Raw genomic sequence first — 20,430 nt, 5'->3', positions numbered from 1 at the left:
TTTAGCTTTTAAAGGAGTCAGTTGTTTCTTAAAACTCACTAAAGTCTCGGGCAGAAAAGATGGAAGATTGGGAGGAGAGCCCACCTCAGTTTTTTTTTTTCCAGTTTTATTGAGATATAATTGGCATACAACATAGAAGTTTAGGGTGCATTGCATAATGACTTGACATACTTGTATTGCAAAATGACTACCACAGTAAGTTTAGTTAATCTATCACTTCATATAGTTACCAAAAAAATTGTTTTTTTTCCCCTTGTGATAAGAACTCTTAGGATCCACTCTCTTAGCATCTTTCCAGTCCCATACGGCACTGTCAACTACAGTCACCCTGTTGTACATTCCATCCTTAGCACTTACTTATCGTATAACTGGAAGTTTGTACCTTTGACCACCTTCACCTAGTTCCCACCCCGCACCCCTGCCTCTGATAACCACAAATCTGATCTCTTTTTCTAGGAGTTTGGTTTATTTCGATTCCACATATAAGTGAGATCATAGAGTAGGTCTCTCTCTCTTTCTGGTTTATTTCACTCAGCATAATGCTCTCAGGGTCCATCCATGTTGCCACAACTTGCAGGATTTTCTTCTTTTGTATGGTTGAATAGTATCCCACTGTGTATGTGTATCATATTTTCTTTATCCGTTCATTCATCAGTGGACACTTAAGTTGTTTCCATAGCTTGTCTGTTATGACGAATGCTGCAGTGAACACGGGGGTGCAGGTATCTTTTCCAGTTAGTATTTTTGTTTCCTTTGAATAGATTTCCAGAAGTGGAATTGCTAGGTCATAAAGTGGTTCTATTTTTAATTTTTTAAGGAACCTCCATAATTGTTTCCATGGGCTGCATCCATTTACATTCCCACCACATCCTCGCCAACACTTTTTATCTCATCCTTCTGATGGTGGCCATTTTAACAGGCATGATGTGGTACCTGATTGTTCCACCTCAGAGATTCTTCACCTTGTTGAGCCACGGACCTCTTTGTCAGTCTGATGGTTTTAAAGGCATAAATTAAAGGACATGAGCTGATGGGGGAAACCAAGTGTATTGACATTGTTATCAAAATACTTTTTAAAACAGACTCATGATGTGGTTTGGTATTGGTTTGTATCTGGTATAGAGTTTATAACACATTGCCAACAGGACCTGGTGACAGGGCAGATAACTCCTGTAATTTCATGAGAGTGTTAAACTTAAAAGACTTTGCATGATATCTGTGAATTGTGTGTGATCTCTGTTGGTGACAGGTGTCACCGGTTCTGCCCAGACTGCTGCCATTTGCTGCCTCCCTTCGTAATGGAAGAAAATGCTCAGTTCCAGTGGAAATGTGGGGAAGTGAAGGGCTAGCTTTTTTCCATTCAGATTCACAGACTCCTTGAATTCTACCCTCAGGACCCCCAAAGGCCCTCCCCCCACCCAACAGCTGAGACAAAGGGAATATCTCGAGTGACTTCTCCAGTTACTCTGTCTAGAAAATCTCAGAGGTGACCGTTGAGGTGATCGCTGGGGTCCTGATGATGGGATTAGTGCCTCCATAAGAGACACAAGAGAACTCGGTGTGCACTCCCTCGCTCTCTCCTCCTCCTCCTCCTCCTCCTCCTCCGTACCTCTCTGTGGTTTTCTCTGTTTCTCTTAGTCTCTACTTCTCTTCCTCTGTTAATGTCAATTAAGAAAGCAACAAAACAGTGTTTAGTTGGTGATTATATACATATGTTCCTCGACCAGTGGTCACTAATGGTTGAAACTTATCTTTGACCTAAGTTAAGCCCTTTTTCATTCATAGATGTTCTTTTTGGCCAATACCAAAACGTCAGATTTGGGAGTACTGTAGGTCACATAGTCATTCAACAAACTTCATCGAATGCCTCCTGTGTGTGCAGGCACTCTTTTAGGCACCCAATGAACAGAGGAGACAAAAGTCCCCGTTTGGGATTTTTAACACGTGATCAAGCAAAATAATTAAGAGAAACATGTATTTTTATATTTATATATCTAAAGGGCAGCTAGTACCTTAAATATTTCAGGCCTGGTGGACCATGAGGTCTCTGTTGCAACTACTCAGTCTTCTGTCATATCACAATATCAACCACAGAGAAAATACATAATGAATGGGCATGATCGTGTGACAGTAAAACTTTAATTTACAAAAACAGGTGGCTGTAGTTTGCCGACTACTGTGTTAGAGGATGCTGAAAGCTCGGGAGAAAAATAAAACAGTAGAGGGGCTGTGAGTTGTCAAGGTGAGAGGTTGCAGTTCTACTAAGACCTGAAGGAAGTCAGGGGGAGCCATGAAGGTATGTAAGGGAAGAGAGACCCAGGTAGATGGGACCGCCAGTGCAAAGGCCCTGAGGCACGAGTGAGCTTGGCATTTGTGAGACAACCCATGTGGCCAGAGGGGAGTGAATGAGGGTGCGAGGGACCTGATGAGGCCAGGGACGGCGGTAGGGCATCTCCTAGACCAAGAGACACTATTATGTATCATTCACACCCAAACCATTTTGAGAGCGAATGAGGAAGGGAGGACTCCAAAAATAATTACCAGGAATTGCAGGATCAATAACAGGTATAAATGGGAACATATGACATCCCTCATGGCCACCGCGGGGCTTTGTCTCTGTCATAGTCAAATCCACCCCATTTTTATCCCCTGTGCTGCGGAATTGGGTGTTCTCCTGAGCTGAGTACTTTTTTTACATCCTCTATATTTTTTCTGAATGAACCATGCTCAAAAAATTAGAGGAAAATAAACCATAAAACAGAAGGCACTTAAGAATTTTACTGGGACTCAACCATTAATTTGTTCGGCAAGTATCGAGTGCTTGCAAAGCGCCAAGCGCCATGCTAGACCCCGGCAGTACTGGAATGAATCAGTACCTCCCTTCTCCTTTGAGGCTCTCGCCGGCCAATCATTATAAATACTAAACACTATGTAAGTGCAGCCAAGGGGTGAAGTAGGAAAAAAAATCAGTGGCAGTCCAGAATGACGGGTCTAGCCCCAGCCGTGCCATCCATACCCTGTGTGAACCAAGCAAATCATATTGTCTCTCTCAGCCTCAGTTTCCCCATCCAGTAGATATGGCAGTTCTGGGAATCAAGGCGTATTTTATCAGCTCAAACGGGTTCTACAAAAGTGACAGTGGGCGTCCTGCCTGCCTCCCGATTCCCAGGGAAACAGCCTGATCACTGGGACTTGGAATAAGTATGTTTCCCTGTCATTAGTATTATCTAAACAATCTGCCCACAGGGACCTTGAGGGTATGTATATTGACCATGCAGCCAACACTCAGTGAGCACCTACGGTGTGCTGCATGTTGTTCTGGGCACTGAGAAGCTGACATTTTAGGGAGCAAAGTACCTGTAAACAAGTAAATGCCTAAATCAAAAACATGGTTCAAAATGTGAAATGGACTGGAAAGGGAATGAGATGCCTGGCTGTGTGGCAGGGAAGAGAAGGCTTTTGGGTTGGAAAGTCCAGGAGGGCTTCTCAGAGGAGGCTCAGTGGAGCTTACGGCTGAGTGAAGAGGAAGGATCAACCAAGTCAAGATCGAGGGGAAATTGGGCTCTAGGCAGAGACTCAGAGAACAAAAACAACTATCTCGTTATCATGAATTCTACTGATTCCTCCATAGAACATACAGGAGACATTCTTTTTCCCCATCTGCCTCATGAGATCTATATCATGGCCAGTGAGAAAGTGACGTTTGAGAAAGAAGTGAAGGAGAGAACTAAGGAGATACCAGGGTCTGTCAGTCAGGAAAGCTGGGTTATGCTGCAGCGACAAATATCCTCCAGAATCTCTGTGGTTCTAACAACGAATGCTTTTCTTGCTCCCACTATCTGTCCAGCACAGGTTGGCAGAGGGAGAGAAGAGAACTTTGCTCAACATAGTCACTTGGGACCTAGCTAATGGAGCAGCCACCACGTAGAACGCTGCCAGCTGGCTGTCCCAGAGGTAAAGATAGCCCTAGAGGGTCCCACACTGACAGTTCAGTGCTCTGGTCCAAAAGTGACGCAGGTATTTCCACTCACTCCTCATTGGCCAGCACTTAGGCAGCCCTCAGCCAACCGCAGGAGGACCGGGAAGGGCCATCAGCCATACCAATAGCATTTCAGACAGCGTGACTCTTTTAAGCTTTTGGAAGGAAGACAAGACTATCTTTAGGACACATCCTTCCCAGTATTATTAATGATTTTAACAAGTGAGCAAGTTTCCCAAACCCTTCCTCATCCCTGCATCCAGACTCATGCACACCCCACCCTGAACTTCCCAAAGGGATGAGACGCAGGAGGGGAAGCTCGTGCCCTCACATTCTCCACTATCACGGAACAGCTGTGGCAGCTCCAGTCTTTCCGCTTGTGAAATATATTTCCCATCTTGCTCCCGAGCAAACCCCAGGGAAAGCCCACCTCCTACTTAAAAACGGCACCCAACCCTCTGCCAACTCTTCTCCATCAGTCGTTGGACCCACAGCATGGAATTGAATAACTGGGCTAGATTTAGAAAAAGAACAAGTGTCTCTGAAATCAGGCAGCAGAACCCCAGTCCCCAGGGAAAGAAAAGCAGACAAGGGAGGAAGGAGGAGGGAGCACAGCTTAGGATTGTGGCTGTGGGCTGTTCAGGAAGCTTAGACCTACCTCTCATTCAGTCATTCAGCAGACATTTATTGAGCACTGCCTGCATGCTTGACATTGTGCTAGGGAATGCAGCAGGGAACAGAAAGCACTGTGTTCCAGCCCCTGGTACAACTGACATTCCAGCAAGGGAGCTGGACAGCACCTTGGAGAAATAAGTAACGTATAGAGGAGGAGAAGCGCTAAGGGAAAAAATAGAGTAGGCAGTGGGATTAGAAACGAAGGATGAAAGTGTGAAGGGCCATCAGAAAAGGTAACATTTGAGCAGAGAGACCTGAAGGAGATGATGGAGGAGCCATGTAGGAATCTGGAGGAAGGGCATTTCGGGCAGAGGCAGCAGCATGTGCAAAGGCCCTGTGGTGGGACAGTGCATCTGAGGTGCCATAAGGAGGCCACGTGGCTGGAGCAGAGTGATGATGGAGGGGGAGACTGAGAGGAGATGAGGGAAGGGAGGTGGAGGGGGTTGGGGGCACCTCTGCCATTTAGTAGCTCAGTGACTATCATTTTCTGTGGCTGCCATAACAAAGGACCACAACGGGGTGCCTCGGAACAACAGAAATGTAGCTTCTCACAGTCCCAGAGGCCAGGAGTCTGGAATCCAGGTGTCAGCAGGGCCACACTCCCTTAGACTCTGGGCAGAATTCTTTCTTAACTCTTCCTAGCTCCTGTCGACGCTTGGCATTCTTCGGCTCAAGGCTGTGTCCCTCCAGTCTCTTCCTTCATTGTCACATGGCCATCCTCTCCCTCGTGTATCTCTGTCTTCACCTGGCATTTTTCTCTTCCTGAAAGGACACTGGTCATATTGAATTAGGGCCTACCCTGGTGACCTCATCTTAACCTGATGGCAGCTGCAAACACCGTATTTCCAAATAAAGTCACGTTCACAGGTAGTAGGGGTTAGGACCTATCACCTCTTTGGGGGGACACAATGCAACCCACAGCAGAGACCGTGGGCATGAGACTTGACCTCTCTGTGCCTCAGTTTCCCCACCTGGGAAAATGAGAAGTGGATATGTACCAACTTTTGGGATGCATGAGAGGATTAAGTGAGCTCAAGTAGACCTTGTACCTGGCACTGTGGGTGTCTGTTATTATGCTGAGCAACATGTCACAGATCACAGGGTCTGCCAGGGAGCTGGGATGTGGGCAGAGTCTGAGACAGGAGGCTGCCTCATCAACAAGGGGCCTTAGCCTCTTCTCCTCGCTCAGTCTAACCCCCACCCCACTACTCTGTTTCCATCCCAAGCCTGCTTCTCCAGAGAATTCAGACTTGTTCTTCAGTGGGCCAGGGCGGGCTTCTGTTCTTATGACTAAATTTGTTCTTCCAGAACCTTCTAGAAGCAAGGCATCAGAATTTGGGGGCTTGTTAGAACAAGGGAATGTTCTGGAGGCTGACACATTCATTGTCCCCAGAGCCCATCTGTGTCTGTGAGGATCCCTTTGTTTGATTGGTTCTCAGATTTTTTTTTATTGTGGGGGGGATGGGGTAGTAGTGAGGTGACACACATTTATCATCTTAACCATTTTTAGGTGTCCAGTTCACTAGTATTAAGTGCATTCGCATTTTTGCGCAATCATCATCGCTATTCATCTCTAGAACTTTTTCAACTTCCCAAACTGAAACTCTGCCCCCACGAAACGCTAACTTTCCATTGCCCTTTACCCAGCCCCTGGCACCCACCATTCTGCTTTTCTATCTCTATGATTCCGACTCCTTTAAGGACCTCATATAAGTGAAACCAATGGTATTTGTCCTTTTGTGACTGGTTTATTTCTCTTAACATAATGTCCTCAAGGTTTATCCATGTTGTAGCATGTATCAGAATTTCCTTCCTCTTTAAGTAAAGTTGACTTTCTTAAAAAAATAAAAATAAAAAACTTTTTTTTTATTGAAATAAAATAAACATTCAGAAAACCCCACAGATAATAAGTGAGGAGCTTGGTAGATTTTCACAAACAAAACACACCTGTTTGACCAGCATCCAGATCAGAAAACAGAACCTTCTCAGCTCCAGAACCCACCCCTCCTAGTGCCTCCATCCAAGCTGCCACCCTCTCCAAAGGGTGCCCCATCTGGACCTCAAGCATCATCAACTAGTCTTCCTATTTTTATACTTCACGTAAATAGAATTGTACCTGTACACTCTTTTTCGTCTGGCTTCCTGTGCTTGGCAACTCTAAGGTTTCATGTGATGAGCGGCAATCATTCACCGCACTGTATTCCATGTATTCATCCTAAGGATTTAGATCGCTCCCAGTTTGGGGCAGTCACGAAGATCACTCTGTGAACATTCTTGCTGGTGCCTTTGGCATGTACAGGTTCGCACTCCCAGGAGTGGAATTGCCAGGTGGTAGTGAAGGTGCGTGATTAACTTTAGTAGGAATTCCCAACTCATTTTTCAAAATGGTTGTACCATGAATTATGGGTTAAATTGTGTCCCCCCAAATGAGAAATTCATATACTGAAGTCCTATAGCCCCCAATACATCAGAATGTGACCTTATTTGGAAATGGGGCCATTGCGGAAGTAATTAGTTATATTAAAATGAGGTCATTAGGGTAACCCTAATCCAGTATGACTGGTGTTCTTATAAAAGGAGATCTGGACAGACATGCACACAGGGAGGGCATCATGTTAAAATGAAAGTGGAGATCAGAGTGATACATCTATAAGCCAGGGGACACAAAAGATTGTCAGCAAACCCCCAGATGCCAGGAGAGAGGCCTGGCATATATTCTCCTTCACAGACCCCAGAAGGAAACAACCCTGCCAACGCCTTGAGCTTTCAGAACTGTGACATAAATTTCTGTTCTTTTAAGCCACCCAGTTTGTGGTCCTTTGTTAGCAGCCACAGGAAATGCGTACACCATGTTACTCTCCCATCAGCAGCTCCTGGGGGTTCCAGCTCCTCCGCAGACTCACCAGCACTTGGCTGTGTCAGTCTTTCTCATGTTAGCCTTTCTGCCAGGCAACAGCAGCACTGAATGTACTTTTAAAGGTGAGCTTTTAAAGCCACGTGTGGGAGACCCACATTCTGCAGATGCCACAGAGCTGGTGACTCACCAGAAGGCTCCACCTTCTCTGGCTGCTGAAGCTGAAGATTCCCCAGCACAGAAGTTAAGTCCACAGGTTCAAATCCCCTGTTCACCACTGTCTGGCTCTGCGACCTTGGGCTGACAAGTTTGTCTTTCTGGGCCACAGAAACTCCTCCGTTGTAAAATGGGCATGTTGATAACAGGGGTATTATGAGGATCAAATGATTAAATGAGCTAACATAAATAATGTGCTTAGAAGACTTCCCGGCACACAGTGAGTACTCTGTAAGAGCTGGGTTTTCTCTCTTTCTCTCTCTCCATCTCTCTCTCCTTCTCTTTCCTCCCCACCTTGATTTTCTTCCCCTCTTCTTGCTTCCTTCTTGCCACAGTGTTCTGTTCACCACATCAGAGTAAAGTGTTCTATATGTGGACTTCTCCCTCACTGAAAATTGAGCTGGGAACTTCTGGGGATTTTTCGTGGTTGATATTGAGGCAGCAGAAAAGAGAGGAGGGAGACACTTGAGGAAAGGCTCACAGCCCTGCTGTCCGGCTCAGTGATTTAAGCTAGTCCTCAGACCCTGCCATCGTGCACCTCCTCTAAGGGAAGGGTGTGACTGTCAAGGAGAAGGGAGGGAACCAGGGGTTCATGTCTTCATTTCGATGGGCTTTGCTTTTTTCCTTCTCCTCCTGGAGTCTGGTCTGGGACGCTCTCCTGAATGTCACATTGGTTCCCGGGTCCTGTGAGGACTACATGGTTAGGAGGGGCTTTGTCCTTCTAATGGTACTTCTAGGTTTCCCCCACTGGTTGATCCTGTGCTCCATTTCCCTCTCTGGGCTGCCAGAGCTCCAGGACTCCGCAGGTCAAGGACATTAGGGAAACAGAGCCCCAGAAGAACCAGGACTCCTCCTCCCCCAATCTGTCAGGTCAGACCTTGCATCCCACCCAGTGCTCACCTGCCTTCCCTCCTCGCCTCTCACAGAGCAACGATGCCTCAGGGAACACTTGGAACTGGTTGTACTTCATCCCTCTCATCATCATTGGCTCCTTTTTTATGCTGAACCTCGTGCTGGGTGTGCTGTCAGGGTAAGTCTTTGCTACTCCCCAATTCCACTCTCCCTTTTCATCTTCTTACCAGGAGGAGGCCATCGAAGCTTTGTTTTCATTCTCCAGGCAGAGAACAGACCTCTTGCCTTGCCTTGGGTTGGCTAGACCATTATTAGCAAGCCATGTACAGCTGTGTAGGTTGTATACTACTGGGGGACCCAGGGAAGGGACTCATGGCAGCTGAAATCCATCCCAGCCTAGACTCAGCACACTGTGCCCCTGGTATTGACCTACCTCTGCCCAGGGAAGGGAGAGCGTCTTTCCAATTCTGACTTCTCATTCAGAAGGTTTTCCCAAATTTTTCAGCCCCGCAATCCACCACACAATAAAATTCTATAGAACTTTACTTTCTGTAATTTACATTCAAAAAACCAATAGGTTGGGTTCCCCTCCCCCGTCCTGTTTTCCGAATATAAAATTATAGCCTACAATCAAATATGCATTTTTATGACACACATCATTCCCACTCCCCAGGATTGATTTTTTGGCTTAATCATAAATGAGTTTCATTTTTCTTACCAATGAGATGTCTAGGGACTGGTATGGTGGCTTTATGGTGCCATCGGATTTCTACTCCGACATCCTTCTCAGAGTAGAAGGATGCCTTTCAATCTCATGGATGCCTCATGGTCTCAAGATGGTTGCCTCACACTCACAAGGCGGCCGTCCCACATTCCAAACAGAAAGAGGAAGAAGGGAAACAGGAAAGGGTGGGGCCTATGTCAGGGAAGTGTGGCTGCTGCAGAAACCTTCAGCGTGTGTCTCATTGGCCTAGCCTAAAACAGGGCTGAAAATATTCCGTAGCGAGGAGCACCGAGAATGAGAAAGGGGTATGCAGCTAGCAGTGGTTGGCATGGCATGCTTTATGGTTTAGCTTTTTTTCTCTATCTGAGTGCAGTTGTTGGGAAATGTTGGAAGCTGTCAGAGATACCCACTCCTAGAATATTCTTATTTTCTCCCAGAAGACCCGATAACACTTGTTGAAATCTCTTGCCCCTCCGGAACTTCTGAAACCTCACATACACACACATATCCCAACTCCCTGAAATTTATTGAGCAGCCAGGCCTCTCATTTTTGTGCTTTTTCTTGCGTGCTTCTGCAGAGAGTTTGCCAAAGAAAGAGAGCGGGTGGAAAACCGGCGGGCTTTTCTGAAGCTGAGGCGGCAGCAACAGATCGAACGAGAGCTCAATGGGTACATGGAGTGGATCTCAAAAGCAGGTGAGGCCCTTTCATCCTGGGGCCCAAGAACTGACATCCCAGGCCACAGGGCACACAGAGTCATGCATCCAGTTCAGAGACATGAGCAGAGGGTCGTGATGGGAGGAGGAAGAGGGCCGAACTGGTAGTCTCCATGTTTAGCAACAAGAATCCAGAGCATGATAGTAAAACCTCTGGGATAAAGCCAGAATAGGACAGTGCATAATGGATATGAGCTCCAAAACCACGCTCTGATTTACGTCCCAGCTCTGCCGCCTCCTAGCAATGCACCTCGCCTCCCTGTGCCTCAGTTTCCTCAACTGTCAACCAGAGATAATGATAGTACCTACCTCATCAGGTTGTCTGGGAATTCAGTGAGATAACCCAAGCTAAGGCACTTAAGAAGAGCAGTACCTGACATACAGTGAACACATGTTTCTTTGTTCAGCCATTCAGCAAACACTTAGGTGGCACCCACTGTGTGCCAGGCACTGTTCTAGGAATAGCAGTGAACAAAACAGACCAAATCCCAGCCCACAGGGCTCAGATATCCTAGTGAGACAGACAGAAAATAAACAAATACACATAATGTTGGGTGCTGCCAAATGCTGAGAAGAAAAATGAAGCAGGATAAATTTAAAATATTTTTAATTAAAAATAAAGCAGGGAGTGAGGCAGACAACGGTCAGAGGAGGTGGAATGATGAGCAGAGAGGTTCTCTCTTGAGAAGGCGACGTCTGGGCAGAGACCTGAAGGAAGCGTGTGGATGTCTAGGGGAGGGCACTCCAGGCTGCACAAAGGCCCTGAAGTAGGAGCAGAGTTGAGTCATAGCAAGGAAGTCAGTGTGGCCGGAGCCGAGTGAGTGGGGGAGAGAGTGGAGGGGAGGAAGGCAGTGAGGTGACGGGGGCTGGATCAGGCAAAACCGTATAGGCTGTAGTAAGGATGCTGGTTTTTATTTTGAGGGAGGTGGGAATCATTGTGCTCTTTCTACTGCAGCTGAAGAGGGGCTGGGAGTCAGAAATAACTGAGCAGCACATTTCTGGCTGATTGAGCTGTCGCCATCAGCAAGGGGAGAGTGGAAGTGGCCAGGTGGACCCTTCTCCTTTCTAGTCCAAGGGAACTCGTCCCCAGGGGAGCCCTCCGGACACTAGAGCTTAACTTTGTGCTCTTCCTCCTCAGAAGAGGTGATCCTCGCCGAGGATGAAACCGACGGGGAGCAGAGGCACCCCTTTGATGGTAACTGTCCTGAACCTGGCTCGGGGGAGGGTCCTAGGACAGAAGGGAAGCTAGGCCGCTTGGTCCAAAGGGCCTCCAGGGGATGGATGCTCAGGGCCCAGGTGATGCCAAGAACAAACATGAGACCGGATCAGGCTCAGGAGACATGGAGAATGGCAGGAATCTGCCTCCTCGAGGTGTTTCTGGATCTTGGCACAGAGTTTGAATCTTCCGACCTGCCCTTCCCGCCCTAACCATGTGCCCAGCGTCTTCTGCTTTGTGCCTGTTTTTCTCATCTGCAAAATGGGCATGACCGTAATAGTACCCACTTTGCTGGGTTGTTTATGAGGGTTACATTAATTCTTGCAAATGCCCAGAACAGTGCCTGGCTCACGGTTGGCACCCTTTGTGTTTGCTAAATTAAGAAAATCAATCATCATAATTTAACCAATAAGCCAGCTTACTGTTAAGGACGGTTGGCTTACGTGTCAGAAATTTGACTAGACGGAACAAACAAGAGGTTTTGATTAAAAATATCAGAAGTGAGAAGGAAATAGAGGAGCTGGGACTCCATCTCCATAGGTTACTATTTGGGGGGAGGGGAAGAGATTACCCACAGGGTAATCACTTTATTGGAAATGGAAATGGTGGCTCAGCTCGTTGTCCCCTGGAAAGCTCTTGGGGGAGCGGAGACTCAATCCTGAGGACAGGCGTCCACGGTCCCAGCCTGCCTAGCAAGTACGCTGAAGTCAAGGGGTGGACGATCTTCACAGGCATCATTGTTCCAGAGTCCAGTCCCGGGGCTCCCAGAGGAGAAACGGTGGCTGAGATCCCAGACTTAGATTGAATGGACTCTATTCTCGTCTTTTCGATTTGGGCCAAGTCCTGTGACCTCCCTGAGCCCCCAGTCTGCACATCTGTAAAGTGGGTGTAATGTTACTTTCCATCAAACTGGATTGCCGTAAGGGTTAAATCCGATGACACATAGAATGTCCCTGACAGAGCTCCTGGCCCCCAGGACACACCTGGTCGGTACCATTGTTGTCGCAAAAAGGGTCACATCTTTTTCTCTTGCTATGTTTCCATTGTTGGAGCTCTGCGGAGAGCCACCATAAAGAAAAGCAAGACAGACCTGCTCAACCCCGAGGAGGCCGAGAGTCAGCTCGCCGATATCGCCTCTGTGGGTGAGTCTCTCCTTCTGTGTGTCACCAACGTCCGAGAGGTACGAGCAGAAGGCTCGAGCACCAGGTTGCCAGGATTTGGGTCTCAGCTCTGTCCCTTTGCATCTGTGTATCCTGGGCAGATGACATGATCATGGGAATGTCTTCTAATATTGTTGTGAAGATTAAGCTAAATAATCCACAGAAAGCATTTAGAACAGCATCTGGCAAAGAATAAGCTCCCAACAATGTTGCCTGACATTTTTCATTCATCATTCATGAATAATATTATTATTCAACAGGACTCATTGAAGGGCTGCTCTTATTAGGTGCCCAGTTGTGAGCAAGACAGAGACCACATCCCTACCCATGTGGAGCTTGCCATTCAGTGCAAGAAATAGATATTAAACAGTCACACAAACCTGTCATGATAATGGCACTGCAGAGGAGATGTGCTGGGCTTGGCCTGCTCTGGAGAGTGGGTGAAGTCAGGGAAGTCTTCTCAGAAGAGATGACATTGAAGCTGAGAACCGAAGGCTGGGTAGTTGCTCACCATGGCAGTGAAAGCAGAGAGAACCGTGTAGAAGACTGTGCTCAGACTATTGCTCTTGGTCATCGCAAAGGGCAGTTTGAAGTGGGAGACACGTACCCTTTACCTGCTCACCGTATCTTGAGACTGTGTTGCTTTTGACCTTCTCCAAGGAGAATATCTTATTTTTTGAACTGAGTTTTTAAAAATTCCAAGGCTGAACGCGATGGTGGGGGAACATCCAGGTAGAGGAGACCGCACAAGACTCAGAAGGGAGAAGACATTTAGGCCGATTGGGGACTTGCGTGACTAGAGCAGGGAGGAGGAAAGGATGGGAGAGAGAGGGAGGGAGGGAAGAAGAAAGAAAGAGAGCAAAGGAAGGAGAGAAGGGGAAGGAGGGAGGGAAGAAGGAAACGAAGGAAGGAATTAAATATTTACACGTGTTTCTAATCCACAGGCACCAACTATTTTATACTCTGCTTTTTTCACTCAACCCAAGTTAATCACCCAACTACTGAGTTTCTACATAATTTCCATCGCGGTCCCCATACTCCGTAAGGGTGGCTACTCTAGATTTGCTTAGCTATGGTTCTATTATGTGGCGTTTGAGCTGTTTCCAATATTTGCTCTTACGAGGAGCACTGCTGTGAACATTTATGTACAATTATTCCCCCCACCCTTTGGGCGTGTTTCCTTGGGGATAATTATAGGATCAAAGATATTAACAGCTTTTCAACTCATTATTCACTGAACCCTCATGAGTTTCAAAAACACTGAACCCATTTATAAACCTGCCAAGCACGCATACATTCACGGATTTCCCACCCTGGCCGTTGTGTATTACCCATTTCCCTTCCTTTACCAATGAAGTCGGTTTGTAATGATCCCTTAAAGTTTGTTTTCATTTGCATTTTTAACTTCTAGCCAAAACATACTCTTTTCCTTGTAATGATGAACTAGTCCTGTTTTTACTTGTGGGTACATCTGTTTCTCTCTTTCTAGCAAGTTCGAAGATTATAGCGCTCCATCAATGCTCAGTGCATTTGATTAATTATGTCTGTCCTACGTGTTTTCCCAATTAGGTTGCTTCCACTTTTTAAAATTTGTTATATTTTGATAGGCAAACATTTTTGTCCATACTACATTTGTTAAATACGAGGCACTGAAAAAAATTGGGGAACCTAAGTCAGGATCTCCTCCATGAATGAGATTGAATACCTGCTCTTAATTAACAGGGAGAGACGATTTTTCATTAATCATTCGAGAAAAGATGAAAAAGTAATACTAACTAATGTCGGCAAAGATGTGGCGAATGAGCATTGTCATATGCTATTGGCAGGAGGAGTGTTAATTTGCAGTGTTTCTCATGTACGGTTTGGCGTTATTTAATTCTAGATGTTTATATTCTTTGACCTGGCATTTCTACTTCGAAGCATTTCTTCGCATGTGCAAAAATATCCCTGCGAAGCCTCCTTTCAACAGCATTGTTTCTGACATTCAAAAAATTAAAAACCAGAAACAACGCATGTGCCCCAAAATGGGAAGATGGTTAAAGAAATGCTATATAGCATTTACATACTATGGAATACTGTGCAGCCAGGAAAATATCGAGGTTGCTACTGGCATGGAAAGATGTTTGAAATATATTTTTCAGTAAAAAAAGTAAGTCGCACAACTTATGTAAAAGGTATGCTCTATTTTTAAACAATATTAAAGAGTGTATCGACATAAGAAACGTCCAAACCCATAGAGAATTTTTACAGAAGATTATTTGAGCCAAACTGATGGTGGTTTCAGAAAGCAAGATCTCAGATGCTCCAGAGAGTAGCAATTTGCAGCTTCTTATTTGCATTTGGGATTAAGGAGGGGGCATAAGGAAGATTACATGAAGGTGGGGGAAAGCAAGGAGGGGATTGGATTATGAGATAATTAACAAGATTATGTGCTCCCTTGAGGGTGGTTATGCCTCTGAGGGGTCTGAAAAAGAGGCATTTCAAAGGTGTGTTAACCTAGATGCATAAGAACAACAGACAGGGCTTGCTTAAGGCAAAGTAAACCTTTTATTAAAGGAGTTATGTGCCTGGGGTGTGACTCCTGACCATAAATTCCAGTTAGGCATTTATGATCAGATCACCCCATGAGTTAAATTTATTACAGCGCCCCCTTTTCATCCACAGTATAAGAGGTACTCGAAGATATAGAAACTGGAGGATTGCAAGGGATTTTCATGTTTTACATGATATTTTTCTGGAAGGTATGAATTAGTGACATGTCACTTTTGAAATCAGAAAAGTAATCAGATAAGTTTAAAGTTACTTAGAAGCAACAGAGACTAATTATAAGGAATCTCATGGCTGTGCAGAGCAGGGAGGAATTTGGCGGAAAAGCAAAGACAGATTTGTGAAGGAGGCATTTTTAAACCAGCCTTCACGTGGAATGGGGAGAGTGTATTCATTCTCTAGGGTCAGTATAATAACATAGCGCAGACTGAGTGATTAAAGAACAGATATTTATTTTCTCACAGTTCTGGAGGCTGGAAGTTTGAGATTAAGGTGTCAATAGGGTTGGTTTGTTCTGAGGCCTCGCTCCTTGGCTTGTAGACATCTTCTCCCTGCGTCTTTACAAAGTCTTCCCTCTGTGTGTCTGTGTCCTAAGCCCCACTTCTTATAAGGACGCCAGTCATACTGGATTAGAGCCCAAAGTAATGACCTCATTTTCATTTAATGACCTCTTTAAAGGCCTTGTCTCCAAATACATCACATGTTGAGGTCACGGGGGTTAAGACTTCAACATGTGGATTTGGTGGGACACAGTTCAGCTCGTAACATGGGGGCGATTGTCTCCTATGTGTCTCTGTCTCCTCCTCTTACAAGGACACTAGCCGTTGAGTTTAGGGCCCACTTGAATTGAGTCTGACCTCATCGTAACTTGATGACACCCGCAAAACACGGGTTTGTCTACGGGAGTCCTTCTCTTGAATTTGAGGCTGACATAAGAAAACTTGCTGCTGGAGAACCCAGGTTCCAGGCTGGCGTTTGATAAACATGTGATCAAAGGACCACAAGAAACTGAAATAGGAAGCTGTCAGACTGAATAAGAGCTGACGGTGTCCTACAGCACCTCTGTTAAGAAAGCAGGTGACTTTCAGCTTTCTTTATGGACCTAAAACGCAGGCCAGTGGCTCGGTCTCCTGGGACCATTTGCTACAGGCAAACCCACCAAAATCTAGTTCCTCTGCCTGGTAGTTCAGAAACGCACAGGAAGTGGCCCCCACTCTGGGTGATTTCCTAAACCACCCAGAAAGAGACTTCTAGAATTCTAGGGTTCTGAGAAGGAAACCCCTTTACCTTTATTCGTTTATGTAAAATAATAGTAATAATAATCATCATAAGAAGAAGAAGTTTCAAAATAAGGCAGGAATTGTGTGGTGTTTCTCCTCACAGTCTTACATAACCAGTGATTTTAACGCAATGTCAAATCAGTTGATAAATACATTATAAAGTGATTTCATAACTTATTACTGAAATACGGAACTGGAGTCATTTATAGGAAAAGTTGAGCCGTGAATGGAAGCTGCAGTCACAGCACCATTGCTTTAGGAAAATCGGATTCCATTTAGATGATTTGAAGGATGTGAGTTCCATGTGGACTGTATTCGTTTCCTCGGGCTGCCGGCACAAGGTACCGTCAACTGGGCAACTTAAAACAACAGAAATGCATTCTCTCACAGTTTTGGAGGCCAGCAGTCCAAACTGAAATCAAGGTGTGGACAGGACTGTGCTGGCCCTGAGGGTCCTAGGGGAGAATCTGTCCCGTGCTCTTCTCTCAGCTCCTGGGGTTCTCAGGAATCCTTGGCGATCTCTCGTTTGTACATGCATCCTCCAGGCTCTGCCTCTGTCGTCACACGGTCTTCTCCTGTGTGTCTCTGTCTGCTCCTCTTATAAGGACACTAGCCGTTGGGTTTAGGGCCCACTCTAATCGAGTCTGACCTCATCGTAACTCGATGACGGCCGCAAAGACCCTCCTTCACATCCACAGGTCCCAGCGGTTGGGACTTCAGCACATCCCTTTGAGGGACACAGTTCAACCCACAACTTGGGCGGCACCTATTTCAATTTACAGAGAATTTTAAGGGCATCTGAATTGCCAAAAATCCCCAGGTTAAGCCTTGATGGTGACATACTGCTATCCTCACCATGGAACATTCCAGACTGGTGCTGGCCTCCTCTGGCTCTTGACCCCTTGAACGGGGCAGCTCTGGACTGAGATGTGCCTCATAATAATATATCGGATTTGGAAAACTTAGTACCCCAAAAAAGAGTGTAAAATTTTTCTTAAATATATTTTATATTAATTCCATGTTGAAATGATAATATTTTGGAAATATTGGGTTTCATAAAGTATCTTGTTAAAATTATTTTTAAAATCTAAGGGTTGCCTGCAATTACAATTCCAGACCGCAGAAGAACATTAGAGACAAAAATGTATAGAAAAAGGGAGTGTGGATCAAAGGGAATATGAAATGCAATAAATAGAGATGGTAGTGCGCAGCTAATAGGGGAGACTGGCACATAGTAGGTGTTCAATTAATATTTACTTCCCTCTCCCTTCCCAATGAGCAGTATGCCTGTTGCAGGTCTAGTGATCAGGAAAGACTTCCTCAATGAGTTGGCATGTGGACTGGGTCTTGATATCAGCTCTTGGGGTTCAATACAAGATTTTATGCCCAATAACCGTAATATGTATTAATAACACATCGTGCTAATGTGTATTAACTATTAACCTACTGATTCCTCCCAACAGCCCTGTGAGGTGGAATGTGTAGTTGATTTACAGATGGAGGTACAGAGTCCCAAGATGCAAGGTGACTTGCCCAGGGTCACTCACTGGTTGATGATAAAGCCAGGAGCCAGGTTTTCAATGTATTTCTAGCAGAAATAGGGGTTGGGGAGCTCCTGCCCACTGTGAGATCGAGCTCTCCCTCCCTCCCTCCCTCACACGAGCTTGCGCTTGCTCGCTCTCTCCCTCTCCCTCTCCCTCTCCCTCTCCCCCGCCCCTCTCTCGGTCATGGAGACTCCCTCCCTGACCCCTGAGACCTTCAAGGATCTCATTCTTCTCTGCCCTGCCCTGTGGATGCCTGCAGTCTGACTGAGGCACTTTGGGGGAGCTGCAGGGACCAGAAGTATTCCAACTAGGCAGGGCCACATGGCGCTTCCCTGGGTTCTCAAGGCCTCCTCCCTCTCCCTCTCCCTCTCCCTCTCCCTCTCCCCCGCCCCTCTCTCGGTCATGGAGACTCCCTCCCTGACCCCTGAGACCTTCAAGCTCATTCTTCTCTGCCCTGCCCTGTGGATACCTGCAGGTCTGAGCACTTTGAGGGAGCTGCAGGGACCAGAAATATTCCAACTAGGAAGGGCCACATGGCGCTTCCCTGGGTTCTCAAGGCCTCTGGGGTCACCAGGCCTGGCCAACTGCTGCCGGCTGGGAATGTGCCCCTCTTCCTGGCTACATGTTCCAGGAATGGGTGTAGTGTGGTGGCTGAGAACACAGGCTCTGAACCGACTTAATGCTTCTTAACAGTCACCAGACCCCTCTCAGCCTTTGTTTCCTTGGTTATAAAATGGGGATAACAATGGTCCCTACTTACCACGGTTGCAATGAGGAGCAGGCAGTTTATCGTGTAGAATGTATCCTCCGCTGTGCCTGGTGCCTGCTAAATGTCTAAGAAAGATCAGCTATTATTTTCATTCATGAGAAGCTGAAATCCATATTTTATGGAAAATATCCCAGTTTTTAAATGTGGACCAATAATTTCAACTTTTACGAACCCAGGATGAACCAGTATGGCCCCTGGGATGCCAACTTGCAACCTCTGTTTAGAATTTTGCTAACAGGAAGTGGTGTCCTGCGAGATGTTTGCTGTGTCCGGTGCTTGGCCAGTGGGTTGGGGTTGATGAACATGCTGGATGAATGGACAGGTGACTGGACAAATGAAGGAATGAAGGAATGGACGAATGAATAAATGAGTGAATGAATGATGAATGAACAAATGAGCACACTAATGAACGAGTAAACTGATGAATAAATGAAAGAATGAATCAACCAATGAAGAACAATAAACACGAATGCAATTGAAGGTTTTCAAGAAGAGATATTTTAGAAGATAAAATCAATATCTAAAACTGAACTCTGACCCTCCCCCCAAAACCTATCCCTCTCTGCGGATGGCCGCTCTATCCCTCTAGGTACTCAAGCCAGAAACCTGGGCTCCTCCCTCTCTCTCACACCCACACTTGATTCATCAGCAAATGTTGAAATTTACCTTAAATAATACATCCCAGATCTGCCTACTCGCCACTCTTCTCAGCCACCACAGAGTCCGGCCCCCATCATCATCTGCTTGCACCGGTGCACCAGCCTTTTCCCTGATCACACAGCTCCTGTCTGTGCCCTCCGTGGTCTGTTCTTCCCACCGCAGCCAGAGGACACCCGTGAGCACCTGAGTCAGAGCTCATCTCCCCTCTCTCTGCTCAGAGCCCTCCATGGCTCCCACCTCACGCAGAGCAAAAGCCAAAGTCCTCCCTCAGCCCACAAGGCCTGTCACGACCTGCCTTGTCACCTACCTGTCCTTACCTCTTCCCTCTGTCCTCCTCAAACACTCTACTCTAGCCATGCTGATCTCTTTATGTTGTTTCTTGAATATGTCTGGTAGGCACATTTCTAGCCTCAGGACCTTTGCACTTGCTATTTACGCAGCCTAAGATTCTAAGGTGACTCAGGTCAATACCTTCACCTTGACCACCTGACTTACTACTATAGCCAGTCCGGTGGTCCCTCCTGGGGCTCCCAATCCCCTTATTCTGCTCTACTTTTTTTTTTCCCCAAAGTGCTTTTTACCTTCTATCGCACTATTATTTATTATGTTATGTTTGCTGTCTATCTCCCCCACTGCAGCATCAGTCTCAGGAAGGCAAGGCTCTGTCTATTAATTAGAGTATCTTGAGTATCTGGAACAGAGCTTGGCACACAGTAGGTGCTTCATAAATGCTTAAGAGCAAAACCATGTGCAGGCAGAGGACACTGCTGGTTCGTTCCTCAGTGATCATTTCTAAAGTGAAGTGTCCGTGGAAAGCTAGAGTCTTGTCTACACCTCCTCTTGGAGGCTTTCCAAGCATGCTCCATGCAGCTCTGCGTTATGACCCCCGCCCCCCCGAGTCATCAGACGTGGCCAGGAGGGGGAGACACAGAAGGTTGGCTCTGGCAATGAGAGCCACCAGCCTCCCCACTGACACCCTGAGCTCTCATTGGTTATTTTCAATACCATTATTTTCAGGGACACCTCCTTGTAAGCTCCATCTCTGGATAGCTAAGACCTTGGATTATTATGGTTCCCTCGGGCCAGACGGCTTGCTGGGGAGGCTAATGGGACCCCTGGCCACAATCCATGCCTGGGCCACGCGTCGGTGAATTTCCTGCATGGGAGCACCCTGACGTTCTCCATCTTTTCCCTGGCAGGGTCTCCCTTTGCCCGAGCCAGCATTAAAAGTGCCACGCTG

The 20,430-nt window shown here is 46.4% G+C and overlaps 1 protein-coding gene across 1 annotated transcript in view; it reads left to right on the top strand.

Annotated features, from left to right (window-relative positions):
* Nucleotides 1–20,430, top strand: part of CACNA1A (calcium voltage-gated channel subunit alpha1 A) — a 202,758-nt gene that overhangs the window by 101,400 nt on the left and 80,928 nt on the right. Inside the window, exons 7-11 of the mRNA XM_006918781.1 lie at nucleotides 8,651–8,754; nucleotides 9,879–9,994; nucleotides 11,153–11,209; nucleotides 12,283–12,372; nucleotides 20,390–20,419. Of these exons, the coding sequence (XP_006918843.1) occupies nucleotides 8,651–8,754; nucleotides 9,879–9,994; nucleotides 11,153–11,209; nucleotides 12,283–12,372; nucleotides 20,390–20,419 (397 nt within the window). The remainder of the gene's footprint in view (nucleotides 1–8,650; nucleotides 8,755–9,878; nucleotides 9,995–11,152; nucleotides 11,210–12,282; nucleotides 12,373–20,389; nucleotides 20,420–20,430) is intronic.

The sequence above is a fragment of the Pteropus alecto genome, unplaced genomic scaffold (genome assembly GCF_000325575.1).
Source record: "Pteropus alecto unplaced genomic scaffold, ASM32557v1 scaffold388, whole genome shotgun sequence".
Lineage (NCBI taxonomy): Eukaryota > Metazoa > Chordata > Mammalia > Chiroptera > Pteropodidae > Pteropus > Pteropus alecto.
The sequence above is the reverse complement of the archived record's forward strand: the minus strand, read 5'-3'. Positions and strand labels throughout refer to the sequence as shown.